The sequence below is a fragment of the Trichosurus vulpecula genome, chromosome 7 (genome assembly GCF_011100635.1).
Source record: "Trichosurus vulpecula isolate mTriVul1 chromosome 7, mTriVul1.pri, whole genome shotgun sequence".
In the NCBI taxonomy this organism is placed as follows: Eukaryota; Metazoa; Chordata; class Mammalia; order Diprotodontia; family Phalangeridae; genus Trichosurus; species Trichosurus vulpecula.
The window spans coordinates 251,404,947-251,431,052 of record NC_050579.1 but is presented as its reverse complement, the minus strand read 5'-3'; the positions used below and the strand labels follow the sequence as shown (position 1 = coordinate 251,431,052).

Below are 26,106 nucleotides of genomic sequence, written 5' to 3'. Positions count from 1 at the left end.
TCTTCGGAGCCAGCCTTGGTCATTATAGATAGCATTTGGTTTGGTTTTGTTTTCTGGTCTTTCCATTTACTTCATAGTAATTGAATCATTTCAGTTCTAAATGACAATATGATCTTAGTAACTGCTCTTGACCTGTAAGGTATTAGCCATGCTGGCCATGGGCTGTGTTATTAGCATTCCATTCCCACAACTTACTCATCTATGGAGAATGGCTTCCAGAATGTTTAGTGTGGTGATAGTCAAAGGAGACTCATGTAGGCCCTTATCTCTTAAGGAATCTTCTCATGCTGGACAAATTGAAAAGATGGCCAACTTCATCTTACAACCCACTACTTAGATAACTTTTATGGGAATAGGGAGAAACCTAGGGAACTTTATTTTCTTTCCCTAGCAAGAGTGGAATTACTGGGGGGGAAGAAGGGAGAGGGAGAAGTTTCCTAACAATATATTTGGTGAATAAAATAAAAGCACTTTGAAGAGAAACACGCAAGGTCACCATGAGGTGAGGCAAGTTCTGACCCACCTCAAAGCTCCTTAATTGATGTTCACTCCTGATATCATGTGGTGAGTTGGGATTAGAACTCTACTTGCATAAATTTTTAACATTGTATTTATTTGTCTAGTCTATTTCAAGTTATAACCTTTGCAAATGGTTTATTTCTGAGTTTTTTATTTGATGGAAAACAAGGGCTGTTACCTCTGTGGAATTCTTTCTTGGATTCCTCCTCATTATATCCTTATGTATTTCTCCTTTTAATTGATGATTCATTTCAGACTCCATTATATAGACAGATTAGGTGTGTCCTCTTTGATTAAAGCAGTCCTTGAATTGCAGTTTGGGGTTGTGATTGGAAGTAGGAGGAGCATTTTTCCCTGAATTACTCTCCACCTCTTGCTTGCGCAGATTTATTTGTTCCTTAATAATTCAGTCAGTGTTAAATCCTAAAATGGTCGGTGTCTTAAAGATTTCTGAAGGAAATGTCATTGATAAAGAAATTATTAGATGTTTCCTAGATTTCCAAAAAGATGTGTAAAACTCTCAACAGAACCAGATGAGAATAAATTGGTAACTATACTAGAAAGATTTTTGTCAAGAACTTTTCTGATTAAATAACTCATTATCTTTGAATCATGGGGAAGAGTTGTACCTTTAAAATCTGCTGTCCAAATCTCCCTTTAAGAATATGGTATTTTAAATAAATTAAATAAATTTAAAAAAAAAAAGGAAAATGGTATTTGAAGATGTTTGAGAGATACAAAGGTACATATCGTACAGACTATGTTGAAGTGGAATTGACAGGCTACTTACAAAGGGATGATGCATTTCTAATTAGTCCACGGTGCCTTTAGTTGGAAATTAATTAGGCCCTGTTATGTAAATGTCATGTTAATTAAACAAGAATATTGAAGTGTAATAAATCTGCAAAAGGAATGGCTACTTTTGTGTATGAATGTTTTAGAGAGTTACAGGAGACCAGCAGTAAAATGTTTGATTATTGAGCTACAGGCAATTTTTAGCTGACTGACTGCTTGACAATCCATTTTTCCTAATTGATGTCTTTAGTGCACAGTGTTATAAGCAGCCAAGAAGAGCCAACTAGGAGCCAAAAATAACCAGCCATTGCAGCTTCATTAACAGACTGCTTGAGTAGGTTTTTGGTATGCATTTTCAAGGTTAAAGGACAATGCTACTTCTCTATGGGATAAGTTCTTAGGTTTCCAGTGACTAAAACCCTTGCTGGACCATATACTCTTGCTATCTGAAGCATTTCCTCTTTAAGCAACAATCTCCTTTTAGGTTATGCTAGCAAAAGGACAGCTGTGGCTCTTGATGCAGACAGTATATCTGTAGGATGGTATGAATGAAAATTTAAATATCTGCCTACTTTGACTTGCGCTGTGAGTGTTGATATTTAATGGAATGTGTTTTAGCTTTCCCTTTTCAGGTTTGCCATGCACTGAATATGCTGATTTGACCTCTGCTGTTATCATCTTTAGGATTGAAATTAGAACTGTTTGTGCAGGAAAATGCACGTGGTATAAAGATCTATACTTGTTGAGGGAGCACAGCAAAAGAATTCAGCACCATAGTTACTGTGTGAAATTGCAAATGGGATCCATAGTGGCACTGCATTATGCATGACAACTTTAATACAAGAACAAAGAGCAACCCTAGAAGAGAGTGCATAGGGCATTCAAACTTAACTGGTTATAAAGCTTATACACTATGCATTATTTGCATGCAAATTTCAAAGTTTAAATAGTTGAAACTTGACATAATCACACAAAAGTAAAATATTTCTAAATAAAATACCTCCTGCCAGATAGTAGCTTTCCACTGAATGTCTCCTGGAAGTGCAGAAACAGGAAAACTTATCAAGTATCTCATATGCTTGACAGAAAAAAATGCAAGAATCTATCATTATGATTGGCTGAGAATTAGCTCAGCTGTGGTTGACCTTACTGTCACTACCAACCTTAGTTTTCTCTTATCTCCCAGGTGGTTAATCATTGCAAAGAGAAAGACTTTTAATGAAAATTTAAGTGAGATAAGATAGTTAAAATCTGAATGGACTCTAATGATATCTGGGGCCTAATTTCTACAGTCCTCACCCTGATTACAATCCTGGCCCGCCACGCGTGTGTGTGTGTGTGTGTGTGTGTGTGTGTGTGTGTGTGTGTGTGTGTGTGTGTGTGTGTCTGTGTGTGTCTGTGTGTGTCTGTGTGTCTGTGTCTGTGTGTCTGTGTCTGTGTGTGTCTGTGTGTGTGTGTGTCTGTGTGTGTGTCCCTAAAAGGGTAGGAGAGCTGAAAAGGGGACCTTAGAAGATGCCTACTTAAACCCCTTCATTTTACAGATGAAGAAAGTAAACTAAAGTGCCTTTTCTAAGAGCACAATGCAATAAATGAAAGAGCCATATTTTGAGCTCAGGTCCTTATGCCAAGTCCAGCACTGTTTCCACTTAGACAAAACTGACTGTCCAGTCTACCTAGTCTTCCTATAAATGGGTACTCAGTGCTACTCACTATGTCGAGTGGTTACAAAACTAGGTAAAAACAACTAATGAGGAAATGGAATTTTCAGAAAAGTTGCTTTCATAACACCTCATAGGCCTTGTTTCAAGTCTTCTTGTGGTTCAAGAGAACCCTGGGATGAGAAAATCCTGGTGGCCCTATGTCAGAGTCTCAGTTCTGAATAAATGTTCTCTGATGATGATACAGTCTCTCGGCCTTCACCCTCTTACTAATCATTTCCAACTAGAACCACATAACCACTTTTCATATTTCTTATTGTGAATAGTTTGAAGGCATCTCTTCAAATTTCTCTTGTCTTACAATTTTTTTTTAATAACCTTGACTTTACACTAATTGTTTAAAGGCAGATAAAATCAGAATTTTCTATAGCAGCTAGGATGATTTGGGGGTGAGAAAATCTTAAATGACAACACAGTAATAAATTCACTGGCCTTGCTCACTAGAGAACCTAGTTCTCATTTTGGATTATGGGGCACTTCATAGTAATAGTGAGCTAGTCTGGACTTAATGCCGGTTTTTCTGTTTGTATCATTGTCCAATTATCAAAGCTGGGATGCATTATTATTGCCAGTTATACTTGCTATCAATTTGTCTTGGCTCAACTGTGGTTTTATTTGTACTTTAATATAGTGAATACATTGAATTGGGTTGTTAGTTTAACAAGATCTCTGGAGAACTCTTTCATGATGATGCATCTTGAGATATGCCAGGTGGCCTCAAAGTTATTTGTGTGTCAACCTACAGAAATCCAATCTAGGGGGGAGGGAGAAAAATAGTGGTAAATACTCTTCTTCCCGAATTAAACCAAGATTAACAGTTATATAGTACTTTATACTGGTTAACTCAGTTGTCCTAGCCAAATCCTTTCAGCAGTTTTTGTTTTGGCTTCCTTGAGCTTAAGCAGTTTTATCAGCAAGCATTATTTTCCTGCCTATATGAAATTCTGGTAGTTTAACTTTAAAGGATTACTCATCCCTGTGCTTTACATGGGAATTTTATCACCATGGCTAGATACTGAGGGAGGGAAGTGGAGTTGGGAGGAGGTGGTGAAGAACATGCTATCAGATGAGTACAGGGGTGTTCACGCTGGTAGTCAGGAGGTTGTTAGAGTTATACACTTCGTGGACGTGATGAGAGCAAGATTTAAAGTGGCAAATCTGATTGAAGTCATATACAGCTTACAGCAGCCAGGTTCTAGAGCCTGTTTTGAAGTTGAGTCCCATCGGTTTACATAACAGATTGGAGGAAGTAAGAGGACCCAAACATGTCCTCCACTCATTCTCTTCCCTTACCATCATCAGCCTCCTAGGAAAGAATGCTTGTACAGAAACTTAGAAACTGGTGTTTTGCAGTGATTGTCCTTGGTGTTAGGGAAAGGACCAAGAGAGTGGAATTGGAGAATGCTGAGCATTCTTTTCATTTCTTTGTCCCTTTCATAAGTTACAGGAATTTCACGATAACTATATTACAATTGCTCATTGGTGCATCTAGTATTTCATCATCTGCTGAATTAGTGGAGTACACAGGATGATTCCATCGCTATTATTCTATAACAGCAAATCTCAAAACTTTTTGGTCTCAGGATCCCTTTGCACTCTTAAAAATTGTGGAGCCCAAAGCGCTCTTATTTATACAGATTATATCCAGGGGTATTCTCGAGAGTTCATTGTTAAATTTTCAATGTGAGCATTTACAGCTAGTAACTAGGTGGTCCAGTGAGTAAAGAAAGCACTGGACCTGGAGTGAGGAAGACCTGAGTTCGGGTGAAGCCTAGTCACTTATTAGCTAGATGATCTGAGGAAGCCACTTAACCTCTGTTTGCCTCATTTCATCACCTGTAAAGTGGGGGTAATAATGGCCTATTACCTATATACCCCGAGGTAGTTGTCCAGATCAAATGAGATAAGATATGTAAATCATTCAGCACAATTCTTGCCATGCAGTAGGTGTTTTTTAAAAGCTAGTGATGGTGCTGGTGGAGGAGGAGGAGGAAATGTGGTAGAAATCTTTTCCCAAGAATTCTTTGGGAGTGTTTTCACCACCACTTAATCAGGTGGTCATTTTTTTCCCCTGTGGAGACTTCTCTAGTAACTCCAGCCAATGGTGATCTTTTCCCTGCCTGGTCAGTAGTAACACTTTTCCCTGAAAGTTTTTATTTTGCCATCAATAGTCAGTTTCGCAGGGTGTCCCAAAAGTCTTGGTACAGTTTGAAGCCTTAATAGTTGGGTGGTTTTTTCCCCCTTTTTTTCCTTTTTTTTTTTTTTGCAGGGGGGAAGGCAGGGTAATTGGGGTTAAGTGACTTGCCCAAGGTCACACAGCTAGTAAGTATGCCAAGTATCTGAGGTCACTTTTGAACTCAGGTCCTCCTGAAGCCGGTGCTGGTGCTCTACTCACTGTGCCACCTAGCTGCCCCACCTTAATAGTTTTAATAGCTTAAAACTGTACTAAGACTTTCAAGGACACTCTATATAATGTCTTTTGTTTTCTGATGGGTCTAAGTTTCATCTCCACAACAAACTTCTTGAGTGCAGGGAAATTTTTTCTTTTTTTAAATTCTTGCAGGCAAATAACAGAAACCTAGTAAACACCAGGCGAATTGAATTGGGTAATTTTCCACCACTGTTTTTCCTCCCTTCCCCTTTGCTTCATCCTGCATCCTCTGAAGGATGTTGCTGTTGTGGTACTGATGCTGTGAGCCTCTTGTTGAAATGTGAAGGTATAAGTTCTAAGGCTCTTGACTTTTCTCTTCCATGCTCCAGTGGGGAGCAAGGAAAAGACATGATTTATAGCAACTTCCCCTACCTAACCTAGAGTCCAGAAACTGTATAATTAAAAGTTGACTGTGTCTTATGTGCATGAGAAGGAAGTGACCGCTGTAGAACGTACCTTGGTGGCAGGGACTGTTCTGTTTTTGTCTTTGTATCTCCATTTCCTGGCATAGTGCCTAATACACCAGCACTCGATAATTGCTTGGTTTGGATTGGTTGGCCTGGCTATTTCAGATTTACAAAATTGAATCAGTGCTTCTCTAGCCTTACTCACTGATTCTGACCCTATTCATTTAGGAGTATATCTTGTAAAGAGGCAACTTATGGCATGCTGGAGTGACCAGAAATTTGAACCTTAAAATTTCTAGACTCAGAATCAGAAAATTTTTGAACTAGAAATCATCTCACTCATACTACTCATATGTTTTTTGATAGGTGGAGAAAGGGAGGCTTAGAGTCTCATCTAAAATTGGAACTTGGAGCAGTTATTGGCACATTTCTAATATTCTATTGGGGAATTTATAGTGCAATATCTTAATGTCATGAAAGCATCTACTGAAAATGGATCAGGTTAATTTTTGGTTTGTTTATCTTGAGCCAGGGCTTCACCACTCTGGGCTTTACTTTTCCTGATCTGTAAAATGAGTGAGTAGGTTTTTCTAGTTGACCTCTAATGGTACTTTCAGTTCTAAAAATTTTCTCATTCTTTCAGTATGAAATTTCCCAGTTACCTAAACTTCATATCATACTTATTGCAGTTAAATAAATATTCTTCACCAGTCAATGTAGTTCCCTTTTTGTACCATTAAGACAGTCTTCAACTAGTTTGCCTTTCTTTAGAGAATTTCTCCTTTAGACCAAGCCTGATCATTTATAATTGCTTGATGAGAGGGAGAATGGCATAGTGGATTGAGAGCTGGCCTTGTAGTCAGATGACCTAGGTTTAAGTCTTGCCTCTGACACATACCAGCTATGTGACTGTGGACAAGTCATTTAAACTCTCAGTCCTCCAGGCAACCCTTTCAGACTAAATTTTGGATTTCCATCAGCAAAGATTCCAAAATGGAATGTTCTTTACATCATTAAAATGATTGGTCTGTACCCCTTCTCTCCCAGGTGAGCTCAGGCATAAGGGATGGCACCTTTGTTCATTGTTCTGGGAGTAAACTTACTGCCCTCAGATATGCCCATTCTTTTCTGGACTTGAACATTTCCATTCAGGATTTTTAATTTTTGCTTTACTGTAGATAACAAACTCAACATGTCTAAAACTGAGCTCATTATCTTTCCCCCCAAACCCTCCTCTCTTTCAAATTTCTATATTGCTGTCCAGGTTACCACCATCTTTCTAGTCATCTAGGCTTTCAGCCTCGGTGTCATCCTCAGTTCCTCACTCTCTCACTCAATCCAGTCTGTTGGCAAGTCTTGTCAATTTTACCTTTGTAACATCTCTCCTCTGACACTGCCATCACCATACAGCAGGCCCTCTTCACCTGATGCCTAGACTATTGAAATAGCCTACTGGTTGGTCTCTCTGCCTCAAGTCTCTAACCATTCCAGTTTATCTTCTACTCAGCTATCAAATTGATCTTCCCAAAGCACAGATTTGACTATATCACACCCCACCATCACCCCCAATCAGTAAACTCCAGTGACTCCCTGTTATCACCAGGGTCAAATATAAAATCCTGTTTGGTGTTCAAAGTTCTTCATAACCTGGCCCTTTCCTACCTTTCTGGTCTTCTTACAAGTTATACTCTCTCCCCCAACACTCCCACATATGTTCTGCCATCCATTGATACTGGTCTCCTTGTTACTTATCTAAGTCACTCCATCATCAGACACTGCATTTTCACTGGCTGTCCTCAATGCCTAGAATTCTCTACCTTCAACCAGAAGACTTTCTTGATCTCCCTTAACGTTAGTTGCTTCCTTCAGTTGCTTATCTTCAGTGTATCCTGTATATAGTTTATATTGTACCTAGTTGTTCACATATTTTCTTTCCATTTAGGCTGTGAGCTGCTTGTGAGTAGGGAGTCTCCCTTTTGCTTTTCTTTGTAAGCATTGGGAAACACAGCACAGTGCTTGGCAGGTTCTAGGTACTTGATAAATGCTTATTGACCAACAATACTAAGTGCTGACTAATGAGTGTGGTGTAATATGGACAAAGTATGGGGCTGTGTACTTAAGAGCCAAACCATAGCTCCTTTAGTATGTTAAATATATGGAAAATTGGGTCCTACGTATTCCCAGGTATGTCGCCATTGCGTTTGCCCTGCTTCCAAACACGCAGGCTCATAGAGACTGCTACCTGACTGATGTCACTGCCTTTTTGTTTCTAGGTGGGCCATGCACAGATATAGCTCATGTCTCATTAATCACGCCAACCAAAAGATCCTGTGGCACAGGTATGTACGTCATTCCTTCATTTCTAAATTCTTTCCATTGCCTAGATGCTGAATTGCATTTGGTGTACTTGCCAAATGCAATTTTCTTTTTACTTTGATTTTCAAAATGACATGGAAGTGGCAATAAAAAGATCACAGTGTTGTTCATGGGGTCATATTGACTTAACTGATAATAGCTCACATTTATGAAGCACCATATAGCTCACAAAGTGCTTTCTTCACAACTCTATAAAGCAAATAGTGCAAATATTATCATCTCTACTTTAAATGAGGAAATTGAGACCCCCAAGTAGGTTAAGTGTCCTGCCTGAAATCAGACTGTTGTCCTGAGAGGCACCTTGGAGTAGCTGACAGAGTGCTGGATTTGGAATAAGGAGGACTTGAGTTTAAATCCTGCCTCTGACACTTAACCTGTATGGACATGGAGTCAGAGGAGCAGAGAAATCTCTCAGCCGTTCTATGCTCCAGGCAATTTTCTCTGACTATAAATTGCAGAGAATATTTTCATCTGTATTGGTAGATGAAGTTCCTTCCAAGAAACTGCCAACACCAATATCATCACAGGTCTGGTAAAAAGAGGGCCTGCCTTTAGCACCAGCCTCACAAGGTGAAGATCTAACAATTTATGTAGAATACTTGGCAAACCTTAAAGCATCATGTAAATATTAGCTTTTATTAAGCATCAGAGCTGATGTTTGACCCCTCTCTGGTGGTTATTTTCTGATGACCAGAACAAGAAGTAGGGTTTGACCTCATGGATATGAATGCATGCATATATTCATTTCCTGGCTTCCTCTCAGGTGACTTGTATGTGAAGAATGTTGCACAGGCATGAAGCTTAGAGGAAACACTGGTCCTTGCCTAGTGCTTGATGTGTTGCTAATTTTTCTGAGCAGAGAGAAAACTTCATGAAAATCCTTTATACAAAGAGTGGGTGCCAGAGAGTGAAGGAGGTTGTGGTGCATTTAATAAGTATTTTGACCTGACTGTTGTAGTATGATAGTTCTTTTCAGTCTCTCATTCTCATACCATTTTGTGATTTCTTATTCTTTTCCCACTCTCAGGAACTTGGAAACATCCTTGTGCGTTTGTGGCATTTTTATTAAACATGAAGTCATGAATCCTGTAGCTTTCCAAAGAGCAGAAATAATGCCTAATGTTCTCTTCCTCTATAGCTTAATTTATTTTAAACAGTGTTTCCCATTTCTAATAAGCCTGCCTGGTATTTAAAATATCTCACAGATTGTATTTGAAAGAGTCAAAATAATTATATTGTTCTTCCAAAGGTCACAGCCAAGGTATTATTCGTAGTTGTCAAAATCTTTTCTTTAAAGCTCTCTATCAGGAATTGCAAGAACCATGCTAACTTAACAAAAAAAAAAAAAAACACCACAGTTACATGAAAGATGGCGGGAGTGGTGTTTGATTTAGAAACCCTACTTTTTCTCCTTCAGAGTTTTAGAGCAGTCACCTGTCTCAGTTTTATTTCAGAATACCCTCCACAATACTACTTATAAGGAATTTAGTAGTTTACTTTTGGTTAAGGTCAGGTTAATTTCCCTCACAGCTGGTCAGTTTTATGGAGTTGTGTATGGGAGCAGTGACAGTATTATTGTCTTCTAGTTCTAGGCTTTCTAAAGAGGGGCAGGAATGTGCAGTGCCCTGGGAAAAGATAAACTGTGTCTTGGTCACAACAGATGGGAAAAGAAAGACATGTCCATCCAGCATTGCATAACAGCAGGATGGTATCAGAAGCCATTGTTCTGTTCCTTTGACTCCATGTTCTGTGAACAGAGGACCCTATGGGTTAGGTGCCAACATCAACAGGTTATGGGCCATTCTATGATGAGAAAATTTCTAGCTTCAGTTCCCCTTTTCTCTATGAAGAGCTGGGGAGACAGACATTTTTCCCTTTTCTTCTCTGTCCTCATACTTGATTCCCTAGTCATTTGAGCCCCATCACTCCACAGTCCAGGTCCTCTGTCCACCCCATTCCATCATGCTGTCAGAAATTATTTTGTTGTTCCAACTTCCCTTTATCCCTAGACCTCTTCACACTTTCACCATATTCAGGCAGTAGAAATCCTGGCTCCTCCACAGGGTGGCATCTCTGGCCACCTTCTCCAGGACGGGCTCCTCCGTTAGTGCTTCCTGAAGTAGTGGGCCAAGAGTTGGGAGAGGCCCACACTTTGTGGCCCCCCTGCAGCAGCTCCATTCCTCCTTGCAGTCATCCTCTGACCTCCAGTTTTGTGGGGTAATTTTCAAGGAGTCTATTGTCTGGTTCACACTTTCCACCCTATCCCCTACCTGCCCCCTTGCTGAGATCAACACATGTGATAGTGCTCCCTTGAACACCCTGGTCCTCTTGCTCATCAGCCTCCTAAACTCTCATGAACTCCTTTTTTGTTTGATATTAGCCATACAGGAGCTTGAGCATAGGTTGGTCTGATTGTTACCTGTCATGGTTCCGCTGGAACTTTGAACTTCCTATCTCTGAGCAAAACTTTCTGCCTCATCTCTTAAAGCCTGTCTTTAATCTTTACTGTTAACCTTCTTCCTCTCAAACCCTAGCCCCAAGTCATCTATATTGTCTTCCTTTATTGCTACTGAATCCTTCTGGGGAACTTTGTGGAACTGTGCTGAGTAGGTTCACAAATTTGTTATCTAATCTCTGGATTTGTGCTGCATGACACTCATTTTATTCTTCCTTTATGATTCTCCTACTACATTATCTACAGCACCTATTCTGAACTTGATACTTCCTCTGCTCAGACAACCTATGCCATCTCTTCTGCTCTTCCTCTTGACAAAGAACCTTGATTCCTACTTTACTGAGGAAATTGAGGTCATTAAACTTCCTGTTTTGCTCCATACCACACCTCAAAACCCAATACTAACCTTGTGTTCTCCATCCCATCCCTTTCTATTTCCTCTTGGAATGTGCTGCCTTGATTATTCTGTTTTATTTCAGATCTCACCTTATCTATAGGCTTCTTCTCTGCTGCCTACAAACATACCCAAATTGCTCCCATTCTTTTAAAAATAAAATCCACTTGATTCAACCATTCCATAAAACTATTGTCATAAAATCCCCTCTCCTTTTATAGCCAAACACCTAGAAAGCATTGTCTGTACTCAGTGCCTCCATTTCTTTAATGCCCTATCAGTTTTCAGCTCCCGTGATCTGGCTTCCAACCTCGTTGATTTACCAGAACTGCTCTGTCTAAGGTTTCTTGTAAATCTCTTAACTGCAAAATCTAATAGCCTTTTTTCAGTCCTCATCCTTCTTGACCTCTTAGCAGTGTTGGCCACTTTCTCACCTGGATACCCTTCTCCTCTCTGGGTTTTTATAACACAGCTCTTGCTGGTTGTCTTCCTCCCTGTATGAGTTTATTTATATCATACTTCTTTGCTAGGTCTTCTGTCATCTGTGCCCCACCCCTATCCATGCCATCTTGGGCCCTCTTCTGGTTTGATGATCCCATTAGTTCTCATAGGGTCAGTTCTCATGTCTATACAAATGAGTCCCAAATCTGCGTATCTAGCTTTAATTTCCCTTCTGAGCTCCAGTCTCCACATCACCACAGAACTTATTTTAAAATCTCCTTTCTCCCTAATGTCACTGTTTTTGGTGAGGGCACCACTTTCCTGTCAAACATTAGGTTTACAACGTCAGGGTCTTCCTCAACTCTTTCTTGTCTCTCAAATTCCATCCCCACTCCTACATCCATTCAGCTGCCAAATTTTCTAAACTCTACTTCCACAACATCTCTCACATCCAAACCAAATTTTTTATTTACATGGCCACCCCCGTTTTTTCTTGTCTCACTATTGGAATAGTCTTCTAATTGGTGTTCTGTCATCAGGCTCTATCTTCTCCAATCCATTCTACACGCCAAACTGATATACCTAAAACACAAATCTGAACACTTCACTTACCTGAAGAAACTTTAATGGCTCCCTGTTTCTTATAGGGTAAAATGCCAACCCTTCAGTATGACTTCAGATCTGCCTTGCTAGAATAATTCTACATATGTGGCTCCTTCACATGCTTTATGTTAGAGCCAAACCGGTCTACTTACTATTTCATACATGATATTCTTACTTTCATGCCTTTGTAGAAGGTGTCATCCAGACCTAGAACACTCTTCTTCCTCGCTTCCACTGCTTGAAAGCTCTAGCTCCTTTCAACACTCACCTCGTGTCATTTTGTACACAGGGCCTCTCTAATCTCTCTGCCCCCAGGCTCTGTGCCCTTTCTTTACCTGGTATTGCTTTGTTTATATTTTATATGTGTTTTATATTTACTTACCTAATGAACATGTCGTTTGCCAGAAGTAAATACAAAGCTCTTTGGTAGAAGGACTTTCATTTTTGTCTTTGTGGGCCACCCCTCACCGCCGAATCTAATATATAAGAAGTGCTTGCTGAATTTGTATAGAGCTATATGTACAGTAGGTGCTTATTTAATGGTGGGGAACCACACTGACCTGTGCCTATAGTTAAAAGGAAAAATGAGAGAAAATATCTGCTTTCATTAATTTAGTGAGTAATTGTTTCCTCCACTGTGTTGTACTTGGCCTTTATAAGTCTTTGAAAAAAAGAGGAACAGGTTTGAACAGTGGCATATTTCCCCAGTCTTCATTTAGATTAGGTTAGTTGTCCTTCTGCTTGAAAATCCTTGCCTTGGACAGGAATCTTAGTGGTGTTCAGGTCAGCTATGAAGGACTTTGAAGGAAGATTGCAGTTTTTCTACTTGGAATTTTTAAAAAGTTACCAGTCTTGGCCTTCATTCCTTTTCAAGAGCCTACCTCTAACCTAGTTAGAAAACTATAATGCTAACACAACAACCCCAGTCTCAGATAATGGTTATGATCCTTGGAGACAGAACTCTTCCATTTAGGATGATGAATTTAATTATTTGCTTTGAAACCTGTAGGTTGTCTTCTCCTTTTGAGTCTTGTTACAGAAGTAGATAGACTGAGTCTTTACAAACACTCGGCAATTCTAAGGGGGCAATTCTAAGCATTTTCCTTTTTTTAAAAAATTAATTTTTTTAAAAAGTTACTGACAAAAACTTTTCTTAACATTTTGTATATATTGCCTCATTGGGTTTATTTGATGGTTTCTGACACCTGGTGAATTAATTTGCTTTCTACTTGTTCTTCAACATTTCATATTACGGTGACTCATGCATTATAAGGGCTCAGTAGACTTTTGAATGAATGTCATTTGTTAGTGAGTATTGAATGAGAACCTTTTTGTTTTGAACAATCATGAGGTTTTCTTACTGTATTTAGCACCTCCCCTTCTCCCAAAGATACTGGTAAACTGTTCAAATTTTTTTTTTTATTTTGATGCTATTTGTCTTTATATCATAGTTGTTTCAAACCTTTGCCCTCTATATTGAATATTCCATATGGTGACTCTATTTGACCATGTATACAGCAGTAGTACCCTGCCAGTCTGCATTGTGTTGGACATGGTGGGAATACTTTCTTTATCTGTTCATCAGTCTTTTATGTTATAGTCACTGTATATATTCTCTTGGTTTTGCCTATTTTGTTTTGCATCATTTCTATGTTTCTATGCATTGCTCTTTATTTGTCACATCTAATTTCAAAATAAATTCTATTACATTACATACCATAGTATATTGATCCATTTCCCAATTAATAGACATCTATGTTGTTTCTAGTTCTCTGTTACCACAAAGAATACTACCATGAATATTTTGGTATATGTGTGTATTGGACCTTTGTTTCTGTCTTTGACTCACTTGAGGAATGCCAAATGGTGGGATTTCTGGGGCAGTAATATGGAGAGAGAGCGATAGATTAAAAGCATCAATAGGTCATCTTTGTGCTCAGAGGGTGGGATACCTAGTAATTCAGCAGGTAAGTTTGTCTTTTTCTTTCTAGTTCTCTGAGAATTAGGCCTTTGGATTGGACCAAACATTAAATTATTTCTAGTAGCTAAAAAGTAGCAGGTAGGTGGCATACTGGATAGAATGCTGGACCTAGAATCAGGAAAATCTAAGTTCAGATCCTGCTTCAGACACTTACAAGCTGTGAGACCCTGAGCAAGTCACTTAACCCTGTTTACCTCAGTTTCCTCATCTGTAAAATGAGCTGGAAAAAGGAATACCACACTACTCCAGCATCTTTGCCGAGGAGATTCCTGACTTAGTCTTCATTTTTAACCTCAGGTGACTGCTTTGGTCAGATAGAGGGCGTAATAGTGGTATCAGTATTTGTAATACTTCCATGTAGTTGTCGTTAGGATTGATAGGGGGAGCTCATTTGAATAATTTTAGAACAAGTGCAGGGCTTAGTAGATAAAGTTACAAAAATCGACCATAACCTCAGATTGCCAATGCAGATAGAATAATTTACTTTTTTAAACAATATTCAAAGCCCCTAGGTATGTCTATTCAGGAGGAGTCAAAGTATTACCAAATCAGAGACTTTTTTTTTTAGGAATTTGAGAGTCAAAGAATATCACAACTTGAAATTACTGGAAAGGGATCACATTTCTTTAAAGGCACTCACAATGTTTTGCACAACTCTTTGTTAATTCTTACAGACTTTTATTGGATCTAAATTTTCGGCAAAGGAAAGAGAACACTAACCTTGCCAAGATTTCATTCTTCTGAACTCCTGTATTCCCAAGTTACACCTTAGTCAGGGTACTGTTATTTAAGGTAATCTATGTAGAACAGGAATCCCCTGATTTACTAGTTTTGTTATTAATGAGATATGTTTATTTAGATTATATTGAGGATATGAAGGTCAGAGAAAAAGTATCATCTTAGATCTGGCTTGGATACATTCTCTTTAGCAATGCCCTTGAAAAATGGGACAGGGAATCTCATTCATTTCTATGGCTGGCTGGACTAGTGTTTCCTATGTTCTCTCATACAAATGGGGGCATTCACTGCATCCTGTAAAGTACAGTGCTGAGTAAATAGAATGAGTGACCTTTGGGGTGTACCTGGGAGAGAAATTGCTCTCTGGTCTACCACTCTTATTCCCTAATACAGAGTTTTGTTTTGCCATTATATTTTATAGTCCCTTTTGAACCACTAAAGACTTTATTTCAAGATAGAACTGAAATGATCAGAGGAAAAAGTTATCTTTGCAGACTTGACTTAGGCTTGGCAGAATTCAGTTCCACTGCATATGTTTTTCCTATTCATTATTATGTTCCTGTATGTAATGACTATTGTCATATCTTAACTAAGTTTCATGTTATATTGAGTATATAATGCTTTCTCTGATAGACTTAAAAATTATTTGGGGAATAAGTGCTGTATAGATGTCAAAAAATATGATCATAATTATCTAAGTCACAAATTAAATTGCCATCTGTAGTGCCATCAGAGAGTTGCAGTATTTCCTGAGGTTGAGGCAGCTGGGGCTAGACACCAAGATAGTTTTTGTTCTAAAAAGTCATCTTCTTGTCTAGGAGTCATCTTCTTGTTCTTTGGAATTGGTCACCAACCACTGTTTTCAGTATTCTTCATGTCCATTAACTATACATTTATGTACCAAAATTTGTGTTTTTTCTTTTGAAGTCTACTGGTTTCCTTTTAGAGTGACAGACACTGACAGGAACCAGGATGGTTCTGCATTGTTCATTGTTTCCTAAGATTTTCTTCATGCCAGTTTTCAGCAGCCTACCTGTGAGATCCTGTTTGGCTAACAAAGATGAGTGAAGAAATCCTCTTCACCTGGGAATTGAGAAGATTGACATGCTTGCTAGATGCTTTCCAGATCAGTGTTGGGGAGCCAGTTACTGGGAAACATTGTATTGCAGTGCTGTTTGTTACCAAGGGGTTTATGTAGGATCTTTTGCTTTGAATCAGAAGCTAAAGGAGGTGGGTGTTAAACCAAAGCTGTCCCTCTAAATTTTATAAATACCTACACCAGCCTCCTGTCTTATAGAGTAAGTTTTTGTGGTAATAGTTCAACTCTCAATCATTCATAGAGGGGGAAGGTAATGACTATAGACCAGCTAAAGAACTTAAAGGATTCCACTTTTCTCCCTTCTCACTTTTGGTGTGAGTTCAGCTGTGTACAATGCATGCATTTATATCCTCCCCTTTTCCTTCCCCTGTGTAGTTTTTCCCTCAGGTCTGCAGTATCAGCATTTGAGACAGAAAATTAGAAATTTGACCTACTTATGTAATATGCAAGTTCCCATCAGGAGAATATTAGGAAAGACATAAACCTTTCATTTTTATTAGCATTTAATGTAACCATTGAAGAAAGATCAAAACAGTAAATCTGTCAAGGCAAGAAAAAAAGCACAAAAAAAATGATTTACCTTCTGTACTTCTTAGCCTGGGTCCTAAAGAGTTCATTTGATTCTTTAGGTGTGGGTATTTAGGCTTTTAATTTTAGTCAGTCTGCTGGACAAGAATGCAAAGACTAATAGGGCCTGAATGTCTCTATTCTAAAATGTGCCCTGAAATAGTTTTGACAGAAGAGGCAACAGTTCCCACAGAAAGATTGTGGTAATGTCCTATATGTGCCATATATGAACATATTATAGGCTTTGTGTAAGCAGTGAGTGTGTGACTGGTTAGAAAGTCTAGTGGTGGAAACATCATCTGCTTCCTATTAGTTTATTTTCTCAATTTTTTTTTAATCAATCAGCCTGCCGAAATTTCTTTTTTGTTGAAAGAATAAAATTAGGGGATTGAGTCACCATAAGAAGATGACTTGATAGAAATACTTAATATACAAGGTAAATGGGTTTAACAGCACTTATAATTTTGAGATTTCAAAAAAGGCCAGAGGTGGGGAAACTTGGTATTTTTAATTATACCAATGAATAAAAATGAGAGCCCTCCTTGTTTTCTGTTTTTGATCTTCCTCTCATTCTGCAGATCCATACTATTAACAGATGTTAATGTTCAGATGTGTTCAGATGCCAATGTAAATATACTCATGTGACCCAAATTCTCCTTTTGTTGAAAAGCTTATTTATTTAAGTATTTAAGTGGATATAAAGCTGGAATATCAGTCTTGTGAAGAGAATTTTGGTATTTAAAGAGCTATAGGATAAAAGCAAAAAAAAAAAGAGGTTTGTGGCTTTGGGGGTAGAGAGAGGCTTTGGTATTGGGTTGCTGAAGGGTGGTATGCTTTATGAGAATACAGTTTACTTGGTTCTTTGATTCAACTACAACTGAGATCTGCTTTTATAGCCATTTATTTTATCAAAGTAAGGAGGAAAAGTCACGCTCTATCATTAATTAGATAGTCTGTTGCTCTTTCGAGACAAAGTGTCTGAGCTAACAGTATTAAAAAGATTATCAAGGGAATTTTAAAACTTTTCTTTAGTGCTTCCCTTGGTTTTGGATTTTTTGGGTTTGGGGGAGTTTTTTGCTTGTGGCTACTTTAGTTGGCCTTTCCTTTATAGTCTTCCTATTGGAGGGCAGTGTGTTAGAAACACAACCTTCCCAGAGCTGCAGGAAGAGTGTGGTGATAGAACAGCCCCAACACTGCATTATAAATCATCCGAGTCTTGCAATGATACTGCCCATTAAAGAGACCTTTTTTTTCTCCTACTCAGTTCTCGGCTGCACTAATAGAACAGCGCATCAAGCAAGGCTGTAAATAAAAGTTATTACCTAATAGGTGGGTGCTGAAGTGGAACGGACGGGAGCTGAGGCATGGAGGCCTTATTACTGCTCATCAGCAATTATAAACAGGATAAAGTGTCTGGGACTTGCGCTGATGCAGCGAGGGCTAATAGAGGCTGGAGGACGACACTGTGCCATGATAGGATGATGTATGTTGATGGGTTTTTACTGCCTCATCTTGCAGCTTGTTTCTAAGACGAGTTGTGTTATCCATTTTCCTCACTCAGACATCTATCTGAGGAGACAGTTCCATTGCCTTTCCTGCCAGTAGGTGGGCCGGTTTTTGTACCTCATATACCTGTATCCATTTCTAAGATACTGTTCTCTGGAGAGGCCTTCAAAAATATTTTACAATCATGGCCAATTAAAAGCCATAAACTTATTGTAATGTTATGCATCTGATACTTGGAAGCTTGCTATCATGGTTCTAAATCATGGCTTCAGAAATTGTTACCTATGTGGAATACGCAGAGCCAGCCCCGGCTTTATAGATTCCAGTCAAAGACCTAGACCTGCAAGAGGTGCTACAGTAATGTACCAGAGTAAAAAAAAGACCTGCAAGAGGTGCTACAGTAATGTACCAGGTAAAAAAAAGACAAGATAAATACACAAACATAGGTTCTACTCCAACTATATAGATAAATAAATGTGTTTGGAGAAGAAGAATGGGAAGGGTGGGCTATTAGGCTCATTAGAAACAAATAATACATATGAAAGTGGATTTTTTTCTTTTTAGAAAGACTTTGGGAAATATTTGACATTTAGTCACTTTAGGTGAGTAGAAGGATTGATCCAGCCCATTTTGATGTATTCAAATGTAGAGAAAACTCAGTGCTAGGACTGTGCCACTAGCAATTACCACCGAATTGAAAACTGCAAATGTACCCTGGAAAAGATTCCAAATATCACATAAGTACTTGGTAAAAATTGAAATGCAATGCTGCTCATCTTTGGTCATTCACCTTTGCTAAATCTTCCTCATTAAACTTTTGTAGTAGGTGACTTCTGTAGGAAAGGCCCAGGGGAAGTATGCATCTGAAAAGATTTTAATAGTTTGATTTTAGAGAGGTGAGTTTATGAATATTCTGAATGTTCAAGTGTTGGTTATTTATGCTTTTAAGTGGATAAGTTATTCTGAAGTGGTGACCTTCAGATATGAAGAAAGCACCAGGGTATTCTTAATCTTTTTTTGAACCAGTGGTTACCCTAAAGTTGCATACAGGTATGAGAACCAGATATATGACCATTACACACTTTGAAAGATAAAGTAGGTGTTAGCCTTACAAAAGATCTCATCTGTGGATTATTTTACATTTCAAATTGTCAGTGCCTATAAAATAAAATCTGACTCATTAGAGTCAGTGATGACTCTTAAGGTTTCAAGCCTGAAAGACCCAGGAGAAAGGTGATATCATTGTTGGAAAGGAAGCAGACTTGAAAATGAACATTGTTTTAGGGGTATTGCTTATTGTAATCACTTCTTTGTTTTCACCTCTCTGATCCATCCCTTTCCACTTTAGCCAACTACCTTCTCAAAAACTTCCAAGGGCTCTTTGTTGCTGTATCAGTAAGACAAGATTCATGACCTTGAAGATGACCGTGAACATGCCTGTATGGTTCAGAATTGCAAAGTATAAGAGATTCTCTAGGTGGAAGGCAGGGGAAGTATAACATTTATTTAGACTCCAGAGGATTCAATCTCAAAACCAATAACTCCAACCCAGCATAGCAACAGTTGTATCCCAAAGTCAGTAAGTCCACCTCAAAGTTACAAGAATGAAATTATAACACAGTATTTACAGCAAATAACCAAGTCATCCTGTAACCTTCCCCCCTGCAGGTGCCTTCCCATAAACACTCACAAATCCCAACTCTCTTATTGCCTGTGTTTTCTCCCCCCTCAGTTCTCCTGTCTCCACTGCTCTCCAGTCTCTACTCTCTGCTCTGTACTCTCTCCGCAGCTCTGTAAGTTCCGTAGCTCACTGGTCTGCAGATTCTCAGCTCTGTCATCTTGGAGTTCTTACTACTTCTCCTTGGGCTGAATTCTGACTTTAATGGCTACCTTCTGGGTATATACACTCTTCTTAGGGCCCAAGGGCCTCATGCCCAGTCAGCAGAAGGTGGTAGGCCTGGGGCTTAGCACTTAGTAAGTAAAGGATGTAGGCCTGCCTCTAATCAAGCCTCCCTTAACTAGTCCCACCTGAGGCCTATTGAATGGGTGGGAAAGATCTTTAAATACTGATTGGCATCACTGTTGCCTACTGAAGTAAGTTCAGATTTCTTGGCCCCTCTGCACAGCCTATTTGTAGCATTCCTTTCCAGTCTTATCTCCCATTACTCTCCGTTTTCACAACCTGTACTGCAAACTGGTCTACTTTCTGGATCTTCAGCATCTCCTATGCTTTTGTCTAAGGTCACAACACAAGAGGACAGTTATCACTGAGACTTGGAGGGATGAAAAACATGGCTAGTATGTGGCTTTGGATGGCTCAAACCTATTGAAAAGAAAACAGATTAGGTAGAAGAAGGAATAGGAGGGAGACTGAAATGTAGTAGTATTTTGTATATTAAGAAGGTATGTGAGGAAATCCAGGGGATTGAAGTATGGTGGAAGTATTGAAATCAGCAAAAGAAGAAACATCAAAGCACCACCTGGATGGAATGAGGAAATAGATGTTAGGACACAGGCCACAAATCTGGCACAGAGGGATGATAAACAGTGACAGTGGTGGAATTCATTTATTTATACATCTGCTGAAGCTTTCACTAATGGGGAAGTTGCTGGAGTGGAAATATTAGGAAACTCAAGGGGGAAGTAACCAAATTCCACTGAGAGTTTATGATGGTAGAGATGAAAACCATAGCCTAACATGTACTTCAGGTTTTGGGAAGGCAGATTTGAAAATGTTCAAGGGAAGGAGAGAGAGAAGCCAATGAACTAAAATTCTTAGGAAAAGTCAGCCCAGGAGAGATGGGAAACTCTGAGGAATAAAATTCTGAAGACAAGGGGAAATAATTCTGATGCAGAAAAAAAGGAGTTGTCTGAAGATACTGATGTGAAGGCATAAGGAGCTCAGCACTCAACTTTTGAAAAGATTTTTGAAAGGTATGTGTGTAAAAGAGAGAGAGAGAATCAAAGGCAGATAATGCACATCGTTCTATAGCACAGTCCTGTAAAAATAATGTTAGGAATGATAAAGCTCAGATGTAATTCAAGGATAAAAAAAGTGATGTGGGGTGATTTTTTTGGTTTGTTTTTGCTTTTTTACTATATTGGGAGGTGCTTGCTTCAGCAGGATATATACTAAAATTGGAACACTACAGAGAAGATTAGCATGACCCCTGTACAAGGGTGACATGCAAATTCATGAAGTGTTCCATATTTAAAAAAAAAATGGCAAGAACCAAGATGGTGGCTAGAAAGCAGAGACTTGCATGAGCTCCCCTCACCCAGGTCTCTCCAAAAACCTATAAAAATGGCTCTGAACAAATTCTAGAACTGCAGAACCCACAGAATAGCAAAGGGAAGCAGGGCTCCAGCCCAGGACAGCCCGGATGGTCGTTGGGTAAGGTCTATCGGCATGGAGCTGGGAGCAGAGTGGAGCAGAGTTCAGCGTGGGTGGCAGCAGGACCAGCCAGACCGGGAGCTGGGTGGAACAGGCCCTAGTGCCCTGAATCAGTGAGCTGTGGCAGTTACCAGACTTCTCAACCCACAAACACCAAAGACAACAGAGAAGGTTAGTGGGAAGAGCTGCGGGGACAGAGTGAAAAGAGTTCATGGTTCGGCCACCGCCCCAGGGCAGTGAAGGAAGTGCAGATACAGAACTACAGCTGCAGTTGCTGTTGGCCCCAGGCCTACCGGGTGGGAGAAATTAAGAGGTGGATCAGAGCAGGAGTGCAGAGCCAGCTTAGATCTGAGTCCTGTCTGGGTTGGCAGTTCTTGGGGGAGGAGGAGCGCTGGTGTGGCAGAGCTTGCTGTGTAGAAATAGCTCTGAAAACAACAGCATAGACTCTCAAGCTTGGGACAAAGTATTCTTTACTCTGCAAGCAGTCATACCCTGATGAAAAACTCAAGGGTCAAGTAGTTGTCTGGGAACATGGCCAGGCAGTGAAAACAGACTCAGATTCAGACTCGGATTTTGGAATCTTTCTTTGGTGACAAAGAAGACCAAAACCTACAGCCAGAAGAAGTCAACAAAGTCAAAGAGCCTACATCAAAAGCCTCCAAGAAAAACATGAACTGATTTCAGGCCATGGAAGAGCTCAAAAAGGATTTGGAAAAGCAAGTTAGAGAAGTAGAGGAAAAATTGGGAAGAGAAATGAGAAGGATGCGAGAAAACCATGAAAAACAAGTCAATGACTTCCTAAAGGAGACCCCCCAAAATACTGAAGAAAACAATACCTTAAAAAATAGACTAACTCAAATGGCAAAAGAGCTCCAAAAAGCCAATGAGGAGAAGAATGCTTTGAAAGGCAGAATTAGCCAAATGGAAAAGAAGGTACAAAAACCACTGAAGAAAATACTACCTTAAAAATTAGATTGGAGCAAGTGAAAGCTAGTGACTTTAGGAGAAATCAAGATATTCTAAAACAGAACCAAAGGAATGAAAAAGTGGAAGACATCTCATTGGAAAAACCACTGACGTGGAAAGTAGATCCAGGAGAGATAATTTAAAAATTATTGGACTACCTGAAAGCCATGATCAAAAAAAGAGCCTAGATATCATCTTTCAAGAAATTATCAAGGAGAACTGCCCTGATATTCTAGAGCCCAGGGTAAAATAGAAATTGAAAGAATCTACCGATCACCTCCTGAAAAAGATCCCAAAAAGAAAACTCCTAGGAATATTGTCGCCAATTTCCGGAGCTCCCAGATCAAGGAGAAAATACTGCAAGCAGCCAGAAAGAAACAATTTGAGTATTGTGGAAACACAATGAGGATAACACAAACTCTAGTAGCTTCTACATTAAGGGATTGAAGGGCTTGGAATATGATATTCTGGAGGTCAATGGAGCTAGGATTAAAACCAAGAATCACCTACCCAGCAAAACTGAGTATCATGCTCCAAGGCAAAATATGGACTTTCAATAAAATAGAGGACTTTCAAACTTTCTCAGTAAAAAGACCAGAGCTGAATAGAAAATTTGACTTTCAAACACAAGAATCAAGAGAAGCATGAAAAGGTAAACAAGAAAGAGAAATCATAAGGGACTTACTAAAGGTGAACTGTTTTGTTTACATTCCTGCATGGAAAGATGATGTGTATAATTCATGAGACCTCAGTATTAGAGTAGCTGAAGGGAATATACATATACATATATGTAGACAGAGGGCGCAGGGTGAGTTGAATATGAAGGGATGATATCTAAAAAAAATCAAATTAAGGGATGAGAGAGGAGTATATTGAGAGGGAGAAATAGAATGGCATAAATTAACTCACATAAAAGTGGCAAGAAAAAGCAGTTCTGTAGGAAGGGAAGAGGGGGAAGGTGAGGGGGAATGAGTGAATCCTGCTCTCATCGGATTTGACCTGAGGGGGGAGTAACATACACGCTCAATTGGGTATCTTACCCCACAGGAAAGAAGGAGGAAGGAGATAAAAAAAGGGGGGGATGATAGAAGGGAGGCCAGATGGGGGAGGAGGTAATCAAAAGCAAACACTTTTGAAAAGGGACAGGGTGAAGGGAGAAAATTGAATAAAAGGGCATAGGATAGGAAGGAGCAAAATATACTTAGTCTTTCACAACATGAGTATTGTGGAAGGGTTTTACATAATGATATGCATGTAGCCTATGTTGAATTGCTTGCCTTCTTGTGGTGGGTGGTTGGGGAGGGAAGAGGAGAGAGAATTTGGAATTCAAACTTTTAAAAAGAGATGTTAAAAAAAAAAGTTTTTGCATGCAACTAGGAAATAAGATTGTATAGGCAATGGGGCTTAGAAATCTATTTTGCCCTACAAGAAAGTAAGGGAAAAGGGGATGGTGGGGGGGGGAGTGGGGTGACAGAAGGGAGGCCTGACTGAGGAAAAGGGCAATCAGGATATATGCCATCTTGGCGTGGGGGGGAGGGTAGAAATGGGGAGAAAATTTGTAATTCAAACTCTTGTGGAAATCAATGCTGAAAACTAAAAAATATTTATTAAACATAAATAAATAGATAGATGAATAAATGGAAATTCTTGGATAGGAGGTATAAAAAAAAATAGAGAGCCATTACCAGAAAAAAATAAAACGAAAAAACAATGCAAGCACCAAAAAAAAAAAAACAAAAAAAAACCTACACTGGGAACAAAGAGGATCTAAGAAAACAGCTTGCCTCTTTTTGAAGGTGAAGGAAAGAAGGAAACAAGCATTTATTGTGTACTTATTTTGTGTTAAGCAATAGGTTAAGTGCTGGGGGTACAAATACAAACAAAAAAAAATAGTCTGTACCCAGATAAGTGAGCTGTTGGGGGGAAGGAGCAAAATGAAGGCACCTAGGACATAATTATGAGGTTCAGAAGGTCAGGTACAGAGGCTTGATGGGAATAAAGTCAGGGTAGTTTGGGTGCCTTCACAAAATGGAAACTCCAGGAGGAGCTCCTCATTGGGAGAAGGGGGTTGAGGCTTGTGGAGAGTGAGGGAAAGGAGGGGTGGTACTATGTTCCAGGGTGAGGAAGCCCTAGATGCAGAGGAAAATTCCAGGATGAAATAGTAATAGAGGCATAGTTCTGAAGCTCAGAAAGTCAAGAACAGGGCCAGCAGGAGAATGAAGGTGAAAAGTATGATGACTCACAGTAAAAAGGCAGAGCCACTCACTTTCTATTTGGTACCTGTTTTCTCAGCCAGGGAGAATAGCCTTCATGTTTGAAATGACAGGACAAAAGTGGCTAAGAGGGATCATAAATAATAAATTTAGAGCTGAAAAGGGACACTAAGGGGTCGAGTATACCCTAATTGTATGATGAGGAGATGAGACCCATTGAAAGTAAGCAGTTTTCCTTGGGCCATTAGGGATTAAGTGGCAGAGCTGGGATTGAAACCCAAGTCTTTTAACTACAAATCCAGCATGCTTTTCACTGCATCACCTTCCTCCAGGGAGCCAGTATAATAAGCTAGGAGGTTGTAAGAAAGCACCCAGCTACCTTCCCTTGATGACCTCATCAGATAATAGAACTGCTAAGAGAACTGGCAGATACAATTGTTGAGCCACAGTCAAGTTACATTTGACTTGTAGTGAGTGAAGGGCACATTTCATTCCAGTTTTCCAAAAATGGAAGAGAATAGACCATTGAGTTTAACTGAATTGATTTGAATAGAACAGTATGTCCAGAATGCCTGAGCACCGAGGTCCAGGAGGAAGTTTGTAGTGTCTGATGGTCTTTGCTAAGAACACTGGCCACCTGAGCTTGGGAAACCATGCTGGTCTTCTCTTTAGCTTCAGTCCCTTTTGAGGAGCTAATGCTAAGGATTCATAGTGGTGGGAAAGAGCATTCTTATAGTGGTTTCACAACTAGCCTACAAAGACAAGTATTATGAGTTTTTAAAGATACTATTGAAAACTTGAGGGTTTTTTTGTATGAAGAAAGCAAACAAAAAAGGATCTATTTTTTTGGAGGGGGGGGAGGGGACCTGGTAATTAAATGTTTCTTGTGGCTAAACTGTAGGATGTGAGACTAGGTACTATATTCAGATCATGTGAAAAGGGCAAAAAAAAAGTGATAATAATAACTTGCATTTATATATTCCTGTAAGGTTTGCAAAGCACATATGTATGTTATCTGATCTGAGCCTTAAAACAATCCTTCCAAGTAGGTACTATAGGTATTATGCTAGTTTTACAGATGAGCAAACTGAGTCTTAGATGAAGTAACTTTCCTATAGTCACTGAGCTAGTAAGTGTTGGAGATAGGATTCTAACCTGTCTGTCAATTTCCAATTCCAATACTCTATCCACTATTCCGTACTGATACTATATCTAATAAACTCACTTTTTTGTGGTTAAAATCAAATAACCTTGGAAATACATTTTGCCATGGGGAACTTAATGTTTTGATTAGTTATCTGAACGGCCAAATGCTTCTATAGATTCAGTTAACCAGCCTCCACTACAGATGTATAATTATTTTTAGAGCATACATATACACTGTTATAAAAGCTTGTTTGGCCTTATGCTCCCTACAGTTCTGAATTCTCTGTTTCATTACCAGTATCCGCCCACAGAATTTCAGAAAACTATTCCCAAGTAGCAGAACCACAGTTCAGAATT

The 26,106-nt window shown here is 39.2% G+C and overlaps 1 protein-coding gene and 1 non-coding gene across 2 annotated transcripts in view; both read left to right on the top strand.

The window, feature by feature from the left end:
* ZFAND3 (zinc finger AN1-type containing 3) overlaps nucleotides 1-26,106 on the top strand; it is a 293,288-nt gene that overhangs the window by 167,970 nt on the left and 99,212 nt on the right. Inside the window, exon 3 of the mRNA XM_036768795.1 lies at nucleotides 8,144-8,209. Within this exon, the coding sequence (XP_036624690.1) occupies nucleotides 8,144-8,209 (66 nt within the window). The remainder of the gene's footprint in view (nucleotides 1-8,143; nucleotides 8,210-26,106) is intronic.
* LOC118858904 lies at nucleotides 21,139-21,245 on the top strand. Its single transcript, XR_005011021.1, has one exon. It is a non-coding gene; the product is annotated as a U6 spliceosomal RNA (small nuclear RNA).